Source organism: Diplotaxodon limnothrissa, linkage group LG7 (genome assembly GCF_057381915.1).
Source record: "Diplotaxodon limnothrissa isolate DT_005_m linkage group LG7, D_limnothrissa_male_GT1.1, whole genome shotgun sequence".
In the NCBI taxonomy this organism is placed as follows: domain Eukaryota; kingdom Metazoa; phylum Chordata; class Actinopteri; order Cichliformes; family Cichlidae; genus Diplotaxodon; species Diplotaxodon limnothrissa.
Window position 1 is genome coordinate 27827434 of NC_140602.1, and position 15092 is coordinate 27842525.

General features: G+C 40.4%; 1 protein-coding gene across 1 annotated transcript in view; it reads left to right on the forward strand.

Moving 5' to 3' along the window:
* Positions 1 to 15092, forward strand: part of zc3h18 (zinc finger CCCH-type containing 18) — a 59798-nt gene that overhangs the window by 25199 nt on the left and 19507 nt on the right. The window contains exons 9-12 of the mRNA XM_085359518.1: positions 296 to 567; positions 8039 to 8221; positions 13095 to 13220; positions 13403 to 13495. Of these exons, the coding sequence (XP_085215644.1) occupies positions 296 to 567; positions 8039 to 8221; positions 13095 to 13220; positions 13403 to 13495 (674 nt within the window). The remainder of the gene's footprint in view (positions 1 to 295; positions 568 to 8038; positions 8222 to 13094; positions 13221 to 13402; positions 13496 to 15092) is intronic.

Consider the following 15092-nt stretch of genomic DNA (forward strand, 5'->3'; position numbering starts at 1 on the left):
AAACTTTTTTTGTTTGAAGGGCCACAGTGAGGTCAGTAGCCTCCCTATAGTAAAAAGGAATCATTCATACTGTCAAGTGTGATCTGTTATCATACTGTTACTTTACACTATAATTGGAAATGGTATGCAATTACTGTAAAACATTAATTGTATATTCTTCAGAGACACGATAAGAAAGATGAAGTACAACAAAAATAATGTAGAATAATTATATTTGAATGTGTGTGTGTGTTCTATCAGAACATATGCATTGTTAAGGACCACTTTTCGTTTTTTAAAACTCCCATCTCAGCAGGAGCGTGAACGCGATCGCGACCCTCGGGAGCGGAACCGTGATCGAGAGAGGGAACGAGACCATCGCGAGAGGGAGAGGCGCCAGCGAGAAAGGGAGCGGGAGAGAGAAAGGGAGCGCGAGAAGGAGAGGATGCGGCGGAAAGAAGAATGGGAGCGGGACCGGATGAAGCGAGATGAGAAGGAAAGGCCAAGGATGCGTCCTCCTCGAGACACCAGGGAGAAGAAAGATGAGGACAAACTGAAACCACGCTCTCCAATCAGCCTTCCTCCGAAGTGAGTAACATATTTCAGGCAAACTGGTTGAAATGTATGCATTTTATTGTTTTCCAGCATGGGTGTTGCAAAATGGCTCTATGGCGCCACCTATGAAAGTATTGCCAGCACATAGATTGAGCTACATGATTGAAATTTGGTACACAAATGTAACATCCCACAATGCAGAAAAAAGCCCATGGGACCTGTGACCCAACCCCAACAGGAAGTGGGCCGTTTTAATTTTACTGTGCCATTTTGGCAATTTCGTTACACGTTTGTGAACTTTTCTTAGGGATTTTATTTCATCAACTTTACATTTGGTCAGTCTAAAGTTATGACCTAGGCCATATTAAATTGCAGAACTTTTGAGTGCATGTAACGCCATGGCGAACTTCGATTATTCACCATGAAATTTTATATTGCTCTTATTCACATGTAACTTGTCCAACTTGGACCAAACTTCTCACATGTGACAAGGCTCTGTCCCCCACATTTAAACTGGAGTGTTTGGCCATGGTCACAGCGAAACCTTATATTTGTTCTCTTGTTTAGCAATGTGAAAATGATTGCGGACCAACATAGTTACACAGAGGTGGGAGGAGAGTGAGTGAGTGTGTCAGTGTGTGTGTGCGTCATTTGCAATCTTAATCAAAATACAATAATTTCATTATTACAGCATAACATTACAATGTGCTTGACTATTTTGTTTATTTATATATTTTTAATTTGTTAAATGTTTCAATTAAAAATTACTTTATTTTAGCATTAAAATAAAAATTTTGATTAAAGGGCACATACTGGTGAATTGACTATTAGAGAAACATAAAGAATTATTTGGGGAATTGTTAATACTGTTAATTTAGTGCAGCTGTGCCATAAACCTTGTATTAGATGATAGTTATACTAATATATTTAGTAAGCATTGTGTTAGCGATTACTATGACCATTAAGTTCCCCAGAAAACCATCTGTCAGTCAAACCCTGCGTGGCACATTGAAATTGAAATGTATAATAATACAAAAAATAATGTTCCATAGAAAGTTTATTTTAATAATGAATTCATATATTTCAACTGCAACTTGATCTTTTTTCTACATCTCTTTAATATCCCAATATTATTATTATTAGTAGTAGTTTATGTTGTCTTTTTTTTCTTTTCTGCTCCTCATTTGGGACACTTTTAATTAATGAGTACATGATTTCGTAGCACTGTTGGTGTTTCCCTGGAAATATTGTCTAAAAGTATACAATGTTGTGCGTTGTTAAAGTAAACATGACACTGTAATAATATCAACAATGTGCACACAGCACATTAAAACATCCAAAACATTTAGTAAGGGGACTCCTCACAATGATCATCGTAATGACTCATTAAAGAATGATTGGTAAGATTATTTTTATTTGTAAGTCACAGTGGAGAGATGTTACCAATGGAAAATTATTGTACTAGCAACTCCCAGTTCATCTTGGGTTTTTTTGTTTTGTTTTTGTTTTATTTGTTTGTTTGTTTTTGTTACATCAGCTAAGGCAGAGGTGACAGAAGGAAGAAAAATTACAAAGACTACTTTGTTATTATGAAATTACTATTTAGTGTGTGTGTGTGTGTGTGTGTGTGTGTGTGTGTGTGTTGTTTTTCCCCACTCATAGTCTCTAGTTTTGAAATTATGGAAGTCTCCTCATCAGCCTCAAAAGCAATAATGATGACCTTTCTGTGTCCTGGAATCTCAACAACATCAACATGTTCAAAGAGCTGCTTTCACCTTATCATGGTTGAGAAAACGAGTAAATCATGGGACTTTTATTTCCTTCTTTCTTTTCTTGTATCTCCTTCACTAATTCAACTTAGGGTTGCCAGACCATAGATTTAACGCAAAACTATTCCTCGCATATAAAGACAGTTAATAATAAGTTAACAGACAAACCATACCATAAATAAAACCACAGAACTAGCCTTTTAGCTCTTTTGCCAAGCATATTTGTATTATCTATTCTGTAACAGCAACTGTTTTAATAAAAAGGCATGTCTAGTTGCCTTCTCTTTTTGTTAACCATCTTAATTCTTAAGTCTGAGGTTACTCATCTGGATAAACCGGATAAAGGCAAACCATTCTTGTAAAAACAATAGACAAAAACGTGTTCTACAACTCCCATTCTTAATGCCATGACTTTCAGTGAGATTATTGCCTTCTGCCTTTTTAACATGCAAACATGAAAATTACAAAAGAGTAGTACAAATTACAAGTACAAATTTAAAAAGATCACAGATGTACAAGTAATTAGAATAATCCTTTAATTGTCCCACAAAGGGAAATTTGGGAGTAGTAATAAGCAATAAGTAATATGTAAGTAAATAGCCGTAGAATCAAATTAATTAATGAAACTGGAAATCTAATCTGGCTTGTGCTTTCCAGAAGACTTTTTAGATCTGATTAATTACACTTATAAAGTTCTGGAAATATCCCATAACCTTTGGTGTACACCATGGGCTTCCTGGCTTTAATTGCCCAACTTCCTTTTTTTGATCCTTTCTCACGGGAAACATTAAGTCGATAAGAATTTTGAGATAAAAATAACTTGTGTTTTGTTGTAGTTCTATTTTTAGATTTGTGAGTTGTAATCTCGTAACATGACTTCATTGCTCTTGCATCACATCACAGTGGAATTTCTCGTTCCCTAGGCGATGTGTACCTTTTGTTTACTTGCAAGTGCAAAGAACCTGCAGTCATTATTTTTTTATTTTTATCCAATGTAATTTTAGGTAACTGCTTCAAACTGTTTGCAGGGTACACATATAGTATAATAATAAATCACAAAAGGTTTCCTGTGAGCATTTTTAAGGAGTTCTATATGCCAACATACTGTTTACCCTTTAGTGGGAATATCCACTAGTATTCATTTCCTCCAACAAATATTTACACGATACACACTTGAAGAAGATCACTGGAACCTTCGCAGTGTTTAAACAAAACTAAACTAACATAGGGAAAATCCCTTATGTATTTAAATATTGTAGCTGTCTTGTGCTAGTCAAGGGATGTCATCATGGAAGATCTTTTTTATCGACGCATGAAAACTTATATATGTAAATATAAATATATTAGAGGTGTTTAACTCTATTTAAGAGACACATAATATAAAACAAAATTAAATGACATATTTTGACAGTTGATACTTGACTTATTTACTTATGGATTGATATAAATTTTTTAGAGTAAAAATTTTCATTTGATACAAAGTTTGGTTTATTGGCAAATATTTTTCTGATTCTGACATAATAGTAAAATGGGCTACACAAACGATAACAGTTAGTCATTTTACCTTTTTAATACCTTTGTCCAAAACAATGTGGGAAATAGGGATATGTAAGCTAGGGAATAATAAATACTAATATCATACATCAATATTGTTGTGTGAAAACACTGGGTTCCTCTGTTTTGTTTGGTGGAAAAATGATCATCTTTATGTCATAATGGAGAAATTTTTGAGCTCCATCGAGTGATGATTGAAGTGTTGTTTGCATCATACCCGTTTTAATCTAAAGAAGGGAAAAAATTCCCAGGTCTGTTTTGGGAAATGATTTTGAGTTGTGCTCTTTGCTGTTAATAAGCCGATTTTGATTTTTAGTTCTGCTCTTTCAACTTAATCAATCAGCTTTGACAATGTTCTTAGGTAATAAGTACTAGTTCTAAAAATACAAGGACAAAATTGTTATTCTAGGACATTGTTCATCCGTCATTCATCAAGCGTGACCCTTTGTACATTTTTAAAAATACTTTATGATGTACCAGTGACATTTTTCCACTTTCTTTCGGTCATTTATGAGGAGGAAGTTAGCTCATTGCACCTGAATGTCTGAACGCATTTAGCAGCTTTTTATCTCACTCTAGCAGAGCTTGTTTTATGACCTCAGTGACTAATGTAGGAAAGCATGCTCATATCCTAACTGTTGCTTTATCACAGTATTCAAATTACAGTAGTAAAACTGAAGAGAAGAAAAAAAATTAGTTAATAAATTTAAGTTGCAGTAAGTATAAGTGTACCAGTTATCATTCCCAATGCTTAGTCAACAAATCAGTTAATAAATCTGGTAATAATAAATATTTCAGAGTCAGAGTAAAACAATTTAAAATGATAATTAAAAAGTGAACGTGAAACAGATAACTCTCTGCTAAACTAGGGCCGTGAAAAACTAAATTCTCAGACACTAATTAATATTAAAAATTAACTTGACTAGCTACTGATACTGTTGCAAATAAGTATCATCTGCGGTGTCTTTGTGTTTCCACTGAAATAACTTCACATGTCAGTATTGAACAGTTATCGAAATGTTAAACTGCCACGAACATTTTAATGTTAGCTGTATTAACTGCTGTAATGAACATTTTCTTTCTTCAGGGTATCTATTTGAATTTTTCTTTTAGATTTATAACGCTTAATGAGCAGCATGCTCTCTCTGCAGCCATTTAAACTGAATCTGCGGTTTAACCCTTCAGCTTTTCTTCTCTGGATGACATGGAGGTCCAAAGGGCTTTGAAGGTGTTGGATCAAAATGTTTCTTTTTCATCATCATCAGGGAAAACCGAAAAGGGGCTTATGGGAAGCATGTATAATGTAAATAGAATTGTTCCTACCACAGAACCCTGTGGAACTCAATAATTAACCTTAGTTTGTGAAGAGGACTCTCCATTTACATGAACCCATTGGAGTCTATTAGATAGATATGATACAAACCACAGCAGTGCAGTACCTGTAATACCTTCAGCATCCTCGAATTGCTGTAATAAAATGTCATCATCAAGGCATCCGTTTTCGGACCTTGGCTAAGTGGAATTAGGCAGAGGATCAATAGGGGGTCCAGGACACTCTCAATAGGGCTTAAAAATCTGGGACTCTCCACCAGTTGCTCTTAGAACTGAAGAAGCTTCTTGGATGAGAGGTGAGGCATCTTCAAGAAACAGACGTCCAGACGCTTTTTCTTTCCAAGCTCGTTAGACTTTAACTGATATAGTTACTCAGCCATTCAATATCAATTTTGGTGTCCGATTCAAATTACCGGGTGTCATTATTGTCAATGTGAATTATAATTTTACAGATTTTACATTTGCCCCTTAGCCAGCTGTTTTCAATTTCCCTCAGACACATGAAGAGGTTGGTGGTGTACTGTAGGCTTCTGTTTAGGACGGTACTTCATCCCTACCGTCACCCAGCTCTCCAGTTTTTCTGGCTGCTCAGGATATTTGGCACACTGAGCAGGAAAGTGCAGCAAGGACAGGTGAAGAGGCCATGCTGCTTGCGAGTTGGCTACAAGCTAAGCTAGTGAATCTTTAAAAAGACAGTGAAAGAATCCTGTCAATATAATTAGCATGTAAATCCACAGAGTGTGCTTTAGATAAAACACATGAAGGTTACACTATAAAATAAGACGTTATGTATACAATTTTTAACTCAATTGCGTACACAGATAAGCTAAACAAAAACACAAATGTGCGTTTTAACAAGAACATAATGGGAGATGATAAATATTGAAATTATGACATGTTATTCTTTTCACTATTTTTTTTTATAATTATTAGCTTTTTAATTCCTAATATAATTCTCATGTCCATATCAATTTCTTGACTAAATGTTTTCATAAGAGCTGTGACTGAGGAGTTAGAGCATGTTCCCTACTAATTGGAACGTTTAGATTAAACCTCTACATCTCATGCTTTGAATAAATACAGCATACACACAATAATGTGCAGGTCACATTAATGACTTGTCAAAACAGTAACAGGGTATATTTTACGCTTTATTCAGCCATTATTACATGTCTGATGCACAACAGGTTAGCAGATAAGAAGCGAAAAAAGGATTTGTTTAGTCTGGCTTTTATGAATGGTTTCTCTCAAAAAATAAAAATAAAGTAGATAGAAAGAAACAGCAACCAATGTTTATTGTCTTCCAGGAACCAGAGTGGGCAACATTGACAGCTGACTAAGGATAAGAATGGGCTTTAAAAGCCTTCCACATAATACTTGCTTTGTTTTCAGATTCATTTCTTTCATAGTATTTGTCTATGCATCTTTCTACAAATTCACCAAAAATTTGATCCGTTAACAAAATTGTTTGCAGTCTCCATCTCATTGAACTTGCATAGAGATTGCAGCATGATCACTAATCACAATACTACATCTAATATAGAAGCATTTTTTGACTTGGGATTGTAACTCTTTGGATATTTAAAAAAAAAATAGCGCATGAATGGCACTTTCTTTCTTTCTTTTTGCATGTTTTGTCAGTCTGGGTGGATCTGTCCATTACTGAGTAAAGTTAAAGTCCCTTCCTACAGTGTAGATTCCTTCTAAAGCAGACAGTTAAAAATATTCTCTCAAAAAAACGGGTTGTCATCAATGGGCTACACACAGATAGACATATAATTTATTTTTGTGAGAGGATATTAACTTGAATGACAATGTAACTCCCATGCGGAGTTACATTGACTAGTGTATAGGGATGGCAACCCCTCTTGCCTAACTGTTAAGACAAATGTGAAATAAACATTTAGTCAGCAATTTTATGTCTGATGTGGTCAGATGCATTTATCGCATTTAAGATCATCTTAGATTTAAAGTCTTGTATTCTATTGAATACTTGTTTCATTTAGTTTTCTCTTTGCGCTGACATTCCAGCTCATTATATTAACAATGAAACTTTCCTGTTTGGTCCTCGCTATATGTTGTTATTATATTATCCTGGTGTCTTTTAGATTGTGCACAAAAACCCCCCCAACAAAACAAACAAAAACCACAAATTTACACATACATTATACATTCAAGCACTCGCACACACTGAACACAGAACCTGTTTTGAACACTGGCATTTCCCTTTGTGGGATGCCTAGCTGCTGTAGGTTTTTGACATACTGTGTCCTTATACAGAGAGATTGACAGTTTGTAAGGGTTGTTTTTAAAAATGTAGACCATGGTTCCCAGAGCTTCTCTATTAAGCTGTTGTCTTGGTCACGTGACCCCCTGAATGCCTTCATGCATGTATTACTTCCATGCTCAACTATTGTAATTTATTAATTTTCGGCTCTTTGAAAGCCTTTAGTTGATCCAAAATGCTGCAGGGACTAGAAAGAGAGATCCTATTTCTCGCATACTTGCTTTTATTCGTTGGTTTTCTGTTAATTCCAGAATCTTTTTTAAAATTCTTCTCCTCACATACAAGGTTTTGAATAATCAGGCCGCATCTTATTTTAAATACCTCACCCCAACCAGAGCACTTCACTGTCAGACTGCAGGCTTACTTGTAGTTCCTAAGACAGAGCCCTTAGCTTTCAGGGCAGCTCTTCTGTAGAACGACCTTCATTTTGGATTTGGGAGACAGACACAGTCCCTACTTGCAAGATTTGGCTTAAAACTTTTCTTTTTCATTAAGATTATAGTTATATAAGGTGTATATATATAAAAAATTCAATTGGATTTCAACTTTTCAATTTTGTCAGCAGGCCGATTGAGCCCCCATCAAAGAAGGAGGTTGTTCCAATCATGAGACGACCAGATGAGTGGAAGGACCCATGGCGACGGTCCAAATCCCCCAGGAGACGTCCGGCACCGGGCTCGCCCCCACGGGGCCGCCGGCGTCATCGACCATCAGGCTCTTCAATCTCTGTGTCCAACTCCTCAAGGTAGGGACTTCTCCATATTAGGCTTAACATGGAGCCTAATAATGAAAGGTGTTATCCAGTTTCCAACACCTTAGGGACAAAGGCTGGGTTAGGCCTTAGACACGCTTTAGTGAGTCACGGGGTCAGCTGTAGACAAGAGGGGTGAATAGACAGAGCCTTTAATTCACTAACTCGCTTGGCTGTGGTTACAGCCAACAGCAGAGCGGTTTTAAGAGAGAGAAACTTCAACCCCACTGCCCCGATAGGCTCAAAGGGGTGGTGGAAGAGGGCATCTAAAGAGGGCATCTAAAACGACTGACAGATCCCATAAAGGGACCAGTGGTCTAGCGACTTGGAGCGTTTGACGTGCCTCCCTCATGAAGCAACATATAAGAGGGTGCTGACCAGCAGGTTTATCACCAAACCCCACGTGGCAGGCTGAAATAGCTGCCAAATAGACCTTTATGGTAGAAAAAGCTCTCCTTTTGTCCAGCAAGTCCTGAAGAAAACACAACAGCTCCACCACTGAACGCTGGAAAGGGATTATCTGCTTTTCATGGCACCACTCTTCAAAAACCCGCCATTTACTGTTTTAAATGGAACGAGTGGAGGAGGCTCTGGCATTCGGAATGGTTTCAATAACCTTCGGAGGCATGGCTGCTGCCTTCAAATTCCACCTTTCACAGGCCAGGCCCAGAGAGCCTCCTGGTCTGGATGGGGATCGTATATCTCCCCATGCACCTGTTTGAATGGCCACCGTGGAGCTATTAAAATCAGTGACAGCCCCTGATCACTCACTCTGATCAGTGTTGGGAAGATCAGGCTGAAGGGAGGAGAAGCATACAGCAGTGTGTTTGGCCATGGATGGGCCAGCACATCCATGCCCAGTGACGCATCTACGTCTGACAGCGAGAAAAACAGAGGGCACTGAGTGTTTTCTTGCGAGGCGAAGAGATCTACGGCAGTCCGGCCATATCTCTGCCAAATCTGCTCCACCACCTGTGGGTGAAGCTTCCATTCTCCGAACAGTGGATTCCCTCTGGACAGGAGGTCCGCCCCCCCATTCAGAATTCCTGACACGTGAGTTGCTCGAAGGGAGAGGAGCCGTGTGCTGCTCCACACAATTATTTCCCTGGCTAACCTGTGTAGCTGCCGGGAACAGGTACCGCCCTGGCGGTTGATATAAGCAACTACAGTGGAGTTGTCTGTTTTCACAAAAACATGTCGTCCCCTGAGATATGGCAGAAAATGCCGTAAGGCTAGGAGCACCGCGCGGAGCTCCAGCACATTTATGTGATTCAGAGCCAGTCTCTGTGACCAAATGCCATTCACTGCTCTGCCCATCATAGTTGCACCCCAACCTGACAGGGATGCATCTGTGGTCAGTGTCACCCTGGATGATACTGCCCCGAGAGGTACTCCTGCAGCGAGAGTTGTCGGGCTCCTCCAAGGCCGGAGAGCCCCACGACTGAGATGTCAGGGTTCAAGGTTCAAGGTAGAGCAGGGCGATATGGCCAAAAATATTTATCACGATATATATTTGAAAATTTGCGATAACGATATAACTGACGATATAATTGATGCGAGACAAAATACAACTCCACAACATTACTAGCGCAAAAAGACAACCTATCATTTATTTTCACTTAAACAAGAAGCTGGGTTTTATGTACATTAAAGCTTTATAAAAATGTAACAGTGCAAATGCAAATTCCTTGCTGAAAGTTTAACCAAAAGGCATTTCCAGTAGAAATGGGCTGACATATCCTGAGCATAACCATGTATAATATCCACTGAAGTTAAAAAGAGGTGCTTTGCAACATTAAACTGCAGTGTGCAGTACGTATTTTTCGGACCATAAGGTGCACGGGATTATAAGGCACATTAAGCGAAACAAAGCAGTCAGATAAATCAAACTTTATTAAACTCATTCTTCTTGCTTCCTCCACTTCTGTACCATTGATTCATTAATGTTGAATTCTCTGGCAGCTGCTCTATTCCCATGTTGTTGCAGTATATTAATGACTAACCTCGTATTGTGGATGGATTATCTCAGTTGTTCTCCTGACTGAAGATTGGTCCTTTTACAGCATCCTGCCATGCGATTGCATTTGTCTCTAACCATGAGGAACCTTAACGTTAACTTTTATAAGTGGAAAAGTGTTAGTGTTTGTCCTCCAGCTTCACTGTTTATGTTATGCTAACATAGCTGTGTCGCTAGCGATCACGTAGCACATAATTATATACCAGCTAGCCCAACTTCAGTAACCCTACAAACGTCACTGCTGTTTAGTTTCCTGTCTTCATTTATGTTGGAAGTGATAGCAGAGCTGTACGTTTGATTTTTTTCAGAAATCTCTCAGTCAGAACATGCTATATCATGCTTAGGTAACTAGCGAGCTAACTTCCGCTAGCTTCCTGCTAGCTTCTAACTCCGTTAAATGTAATACATTTTGTTTTCATGGATGCCTGGAAGTTAAACTTCATAGTTACACCTGGTAAAGCAGCAATGCTGATCGTTTTATTAAAGATGAAAGAATTTAGACAGTTTTTAACTCTTAGTGATGCTGCAGTGTTCGTTTGACCTGAAAGATACGGAGTTTAGGACCCAGATTACTCCCAGATTTAAGAGCATCTTAGTCCGACGGCCGCTTGCATGTTCTGCAAAGAAATGTGCTTTGTCGTGTATCTGACGGACAAACACCAAACCAGTTCCACATCACTGAAGTTGCACCATTTTTACAAACCAATTCTGGTTCATCTGTTTCACTCAACAATCGGCCATGTGCGTATGAAAACAAAGGCACTGCGCATGCGCGTTTTACTCATATTCTATCGCGATATTTCATTTTCCTATCGTTGCCTAACATTATACCGGTATTACCGTGAACGGTATAATATGGCCCAGCCCTAGTTCAAGGTTCTTTATTTGTCACATGCATAGTTATACAAGTATAACACACAGTGAAATGTAGCCTGACACGCTCCTCGACATGTGCAAAAATTGGGGGGGTGGTGTAGAGGAAGAACATTATATATATATATATATATATATATATATATATACATATACATACATACATATAGTATATACACTGGGTGAATGTGCAGTAGTAGCAGCAAGCAGGTGAATTCTGTACATTAATATGAATAGACATCTGACTATTTTACAGGATAGACAATATAAACATATTTAAAATTAAAGGAATTGAAATGTACATTGTGCCTTGGTTTAGAGTGTCTGGAAGAGAGTCCTGTCTCAGTCAATTATAGATGATGTGAGAGGGCGGGTGTGTGTGTTTAGGGCACGGATGGCTTGGGGATAGAAGCTCCTCTTGAGTCTCTCTGTCCTTGCCCGGAAGATGCGGAACCTTCTACCAGATTGCAGAAGTTGGAACAGTTTGTTGCCTGGATGGGACGGGTCCTTCAGTATCTGCGCTGCTCTAGTCCGGCATCTCCTGGTGTAGGTGTCCTGAAGCGGGGGGAGAGCAATCCTGCAGCAGCGTTCTGCTGTACGGATCACTCTCTGGAGAGCTTTTTGGTCCTTCACACAGCTGTTCCCGAACCACGATGTCATGTTCTGTGTGAGGATGCTCTCCACAGCGCCTGTATAGAAAATCCTGAGGATCTTTGGAGAGACCCTGAACTTCCTCAGTTGTCGTAGGTGATACAGGCGCTGCCTAGCCTTTTTGGTCTGGACCTGAATGTGGGCAGCCCATGTCAGGTCTGAGGAGATGTGGACACCAAGATACTTGAAGGACTGCACCCTCTCCACTGGAGCTCCATTGATGATAATGGGCTTGTAGTCTCTGTGCTGACCCCTTCTGAAGTCCACCACCAGCTCCTTGGTCTTGCTGACGTTCAGCTGGAGGTGGTTGTCCTGGCACCACGATGCCAGATTCTTCACTTCATCCATGTAGGCCGCCTCATCGTTGTTGGAGATGGCACCCAACACCACTGTGTCGTCAGCAAACTTCACAATGGTGTTGGAGCCATGGGTGGCCACACAGTCTGAAGTGTAGAGGGAGTAGAGCAGTGGCGAGAGGACACATCCCTGAGGTGCTCCTGTGTTGATGGTGATGCTGTTGGAGAAGCACCTGCCCACCCTCACCACCTGAGTTCTGCCGGTGAGGAAGTCCAACACCCATGCACACAGACGGCTGTTAAGTCCCAGATCCCTGAGCTTTGTGAACAGTCTGCAGGGCACTATTGTGTTAAACGCTGAACTGTAATCAACAAACAGCATTCGCACATAGTTACCCTGTTTTTTGTCCACGTGGCTGAGAGTGGTGTGTAGGACGTGGGCGATGGCATCCTCTGTGGATCTGTTGGATCTGTAGGCGAACTGCAGCGGATCTGTGGTGTCTGGGATGGAGGAGGAGAGATGATGTTCTTCAGCAGCCTCTCAAACACCTTCATTACTACAGAGGTCAGTGCAACTGGCCAGTAATCGTTCAGGGATGAGGGTTTGCTGTTCTTGGGCACAGGGATGATGGTGGATCTTTTGAAGCATGTGGGGACCACAGACTTCGCCAGGGACTCGTTGAAGATGTAAGTGAACACACCTGCTAGCTGGTCAGCACAGCAGCGCAGCAGACGGCCGGTGATGCCGTCTGGCCCCGCCGCTTTCCTTGTGTTCACTCTCCTCAGTGAGGTCACAGCTGCAGAGAAGCGACCCATTAACTGCAGGAATGGTCATTTGCGTCTCGTACTTTCACCCCTCAGTACCCTCAGGGGGGAAGTTACACAAATGGAGTGCACTGAGAGCCAAAAACAACCTTCGTCCTGTTCTGGTTACTTTTTGTTTTAGTGTAGAAGGTAGAAAGGAATTGCTTGATAATTCTTCAGTAGCCCATTCAGAATTTTAATTGGGTTTATTCCATGTGCGTTTCAGGTCCTCGTCCCGCTCTTCATCCTATACAGGCTCCGGATCGTCCCGTTCCCGCAGCCGTTCCTCCTCATTCAGCTCCTACTCCAGCCACTCGTCCCAACGCAGCTCCTTCAGCGGCAGCCACTCTAGGTACATAAATCTTATAGTGTGTTTGTGTTTTTAATGTGTTTCTGTTCTCCAACACCATTTTTTGACACATTCTGCTAAGATATGTCAAGCCACTCGAGAATTTCTAAAATTGAAAACAAGCAACTGACTATGAATCGCATTGTTTTGTGCATTTGAGTGATCTGATCTGATCTAATTTATAGGTCTCAGTCTTTCTCCACATCTCCCTCACCAAGTCCAGCAGCACTGAGGAACGCTAAGAACAAAGCAGACCTTCAGCCTGTTGTAGCCAAAGGGTAAATATTAAAATTTTTAAAAGTTTCAATGTAAATCCTGAGCAGAGAGTGAGCTGCTTTGGCGGAGGTTTGCACTTGAAGGGCTTCTTGTTGATCGGTAGCTGCAAGGTTGCATTCCTATGCTGTGCAATGCAGTGGGCATTAGAGGCACAGCACTGGAGTGGTTCAGGTCCTACTGTTGGAGCAGACTTTTTGTGTCAGTCTCTGTAACCATGTGTCCTCCTCTGCTTCTCTCTTCTGTGGTGACCCACAGGGCTCAGTTCTAGGCCCCCTCCTCTTTTCTTTGTATGTGCTCCGTCTTGGTTTTATACTGAGCAAATACAGCGTTGCTTTTCACTTTTATGCTGATGCCTGTCAGATCTATGTAAAGAAAAAAGGCACACATTCTATACAGCCATGACTTCAGTGTCTTGATGACATTAAAGCTTGGGTGTCTTGTAACTTTAAAATTCAATGACAAAAACACTAAGATTATGCTTTTTGGTAGCCCCACTGAGACCTTCAATGTGTCTTTAGATTCCTTGGCCCAGTATAATGAGCCAACTGTCACAAAGCTCGGGGTCAAAGTGGACTCTGAACTTTAAGCTTAACAGTTAGATTAAGGCAGTCATAAAATCGTGCGTCTTTCAGCTCAGGCAATTGGCTAAAATAAAACCAAATCTTTCACGGCAGCACTTTGAGACAGTTATTCACAACTTTGTTACCACTCAGCTGGATTACTGTAACAGACTTTATATAGGGGTCAGTGCTTCATCCATTACTCATCTACGGAGGGTGCAAAATGCTGCAGCTCGTCTTTTAACTGGCACTTTAAAGTCTGAGCACATTTCCCCTATTTTAGCTTCACTTCACTGGCTGCCCATTCCTTTTAGGATTCATTTTAAAGTTATTTTAAAGCCCTCCATGGCCTAGCCCCATCTTATCTCTCTGAGCTGATACTGACTTATACACCCACGCGCTCTCTCAGGTTAGCTGATTAACTGTTCCTGAATGTACCCAGGACTGAGCGTAAACTCAGAGACTCTGCTTTTGCTGTAGCAGTTCCCAAACTGCCTCTATACAGGCCTCTTCTCTGCCTGTTTTTAAAATCACTTCTGAAAATCCGTCTCTTCACCCTGGCCTTTGACACCTTGTGAGATGTTGTTTTTCTTAGTTTATTTTTCTTTTAGTTGTTTTATTTAGTTTTGGGTTTTTTTTGTTTCATTTTATCTACTGTTCTCAACTTATTTACTGTACAGAGCTTTGGTCCTGTGCTGGCTGTTTTAAAGTGGATTATACAGAAAGTTGGATTCGATTCGATTGGATGGCCTGGTAAATGGTAAATGGCCTGCATTTGTATAGCGCTTTTCTAGTCCATAGGACCCCAAAGCGCTTTACACTACATTCAGTCATTCACCCATTCACACACACATTCACACACTGGCGATAGCAAGCTACATTGTAGCCACAGCTGCCCTGGGGCGCGCTGACAGAGGCGAGGCTGCCGGACACAGGCCCCACCGGGCCCTCTGACCACCACCAGTAGGCAAACACGGGGTTAGTATCTTGCCCAAGGATATTTGGCATGCAGCCAGGATGCAGCCTGGGATCGAACCAC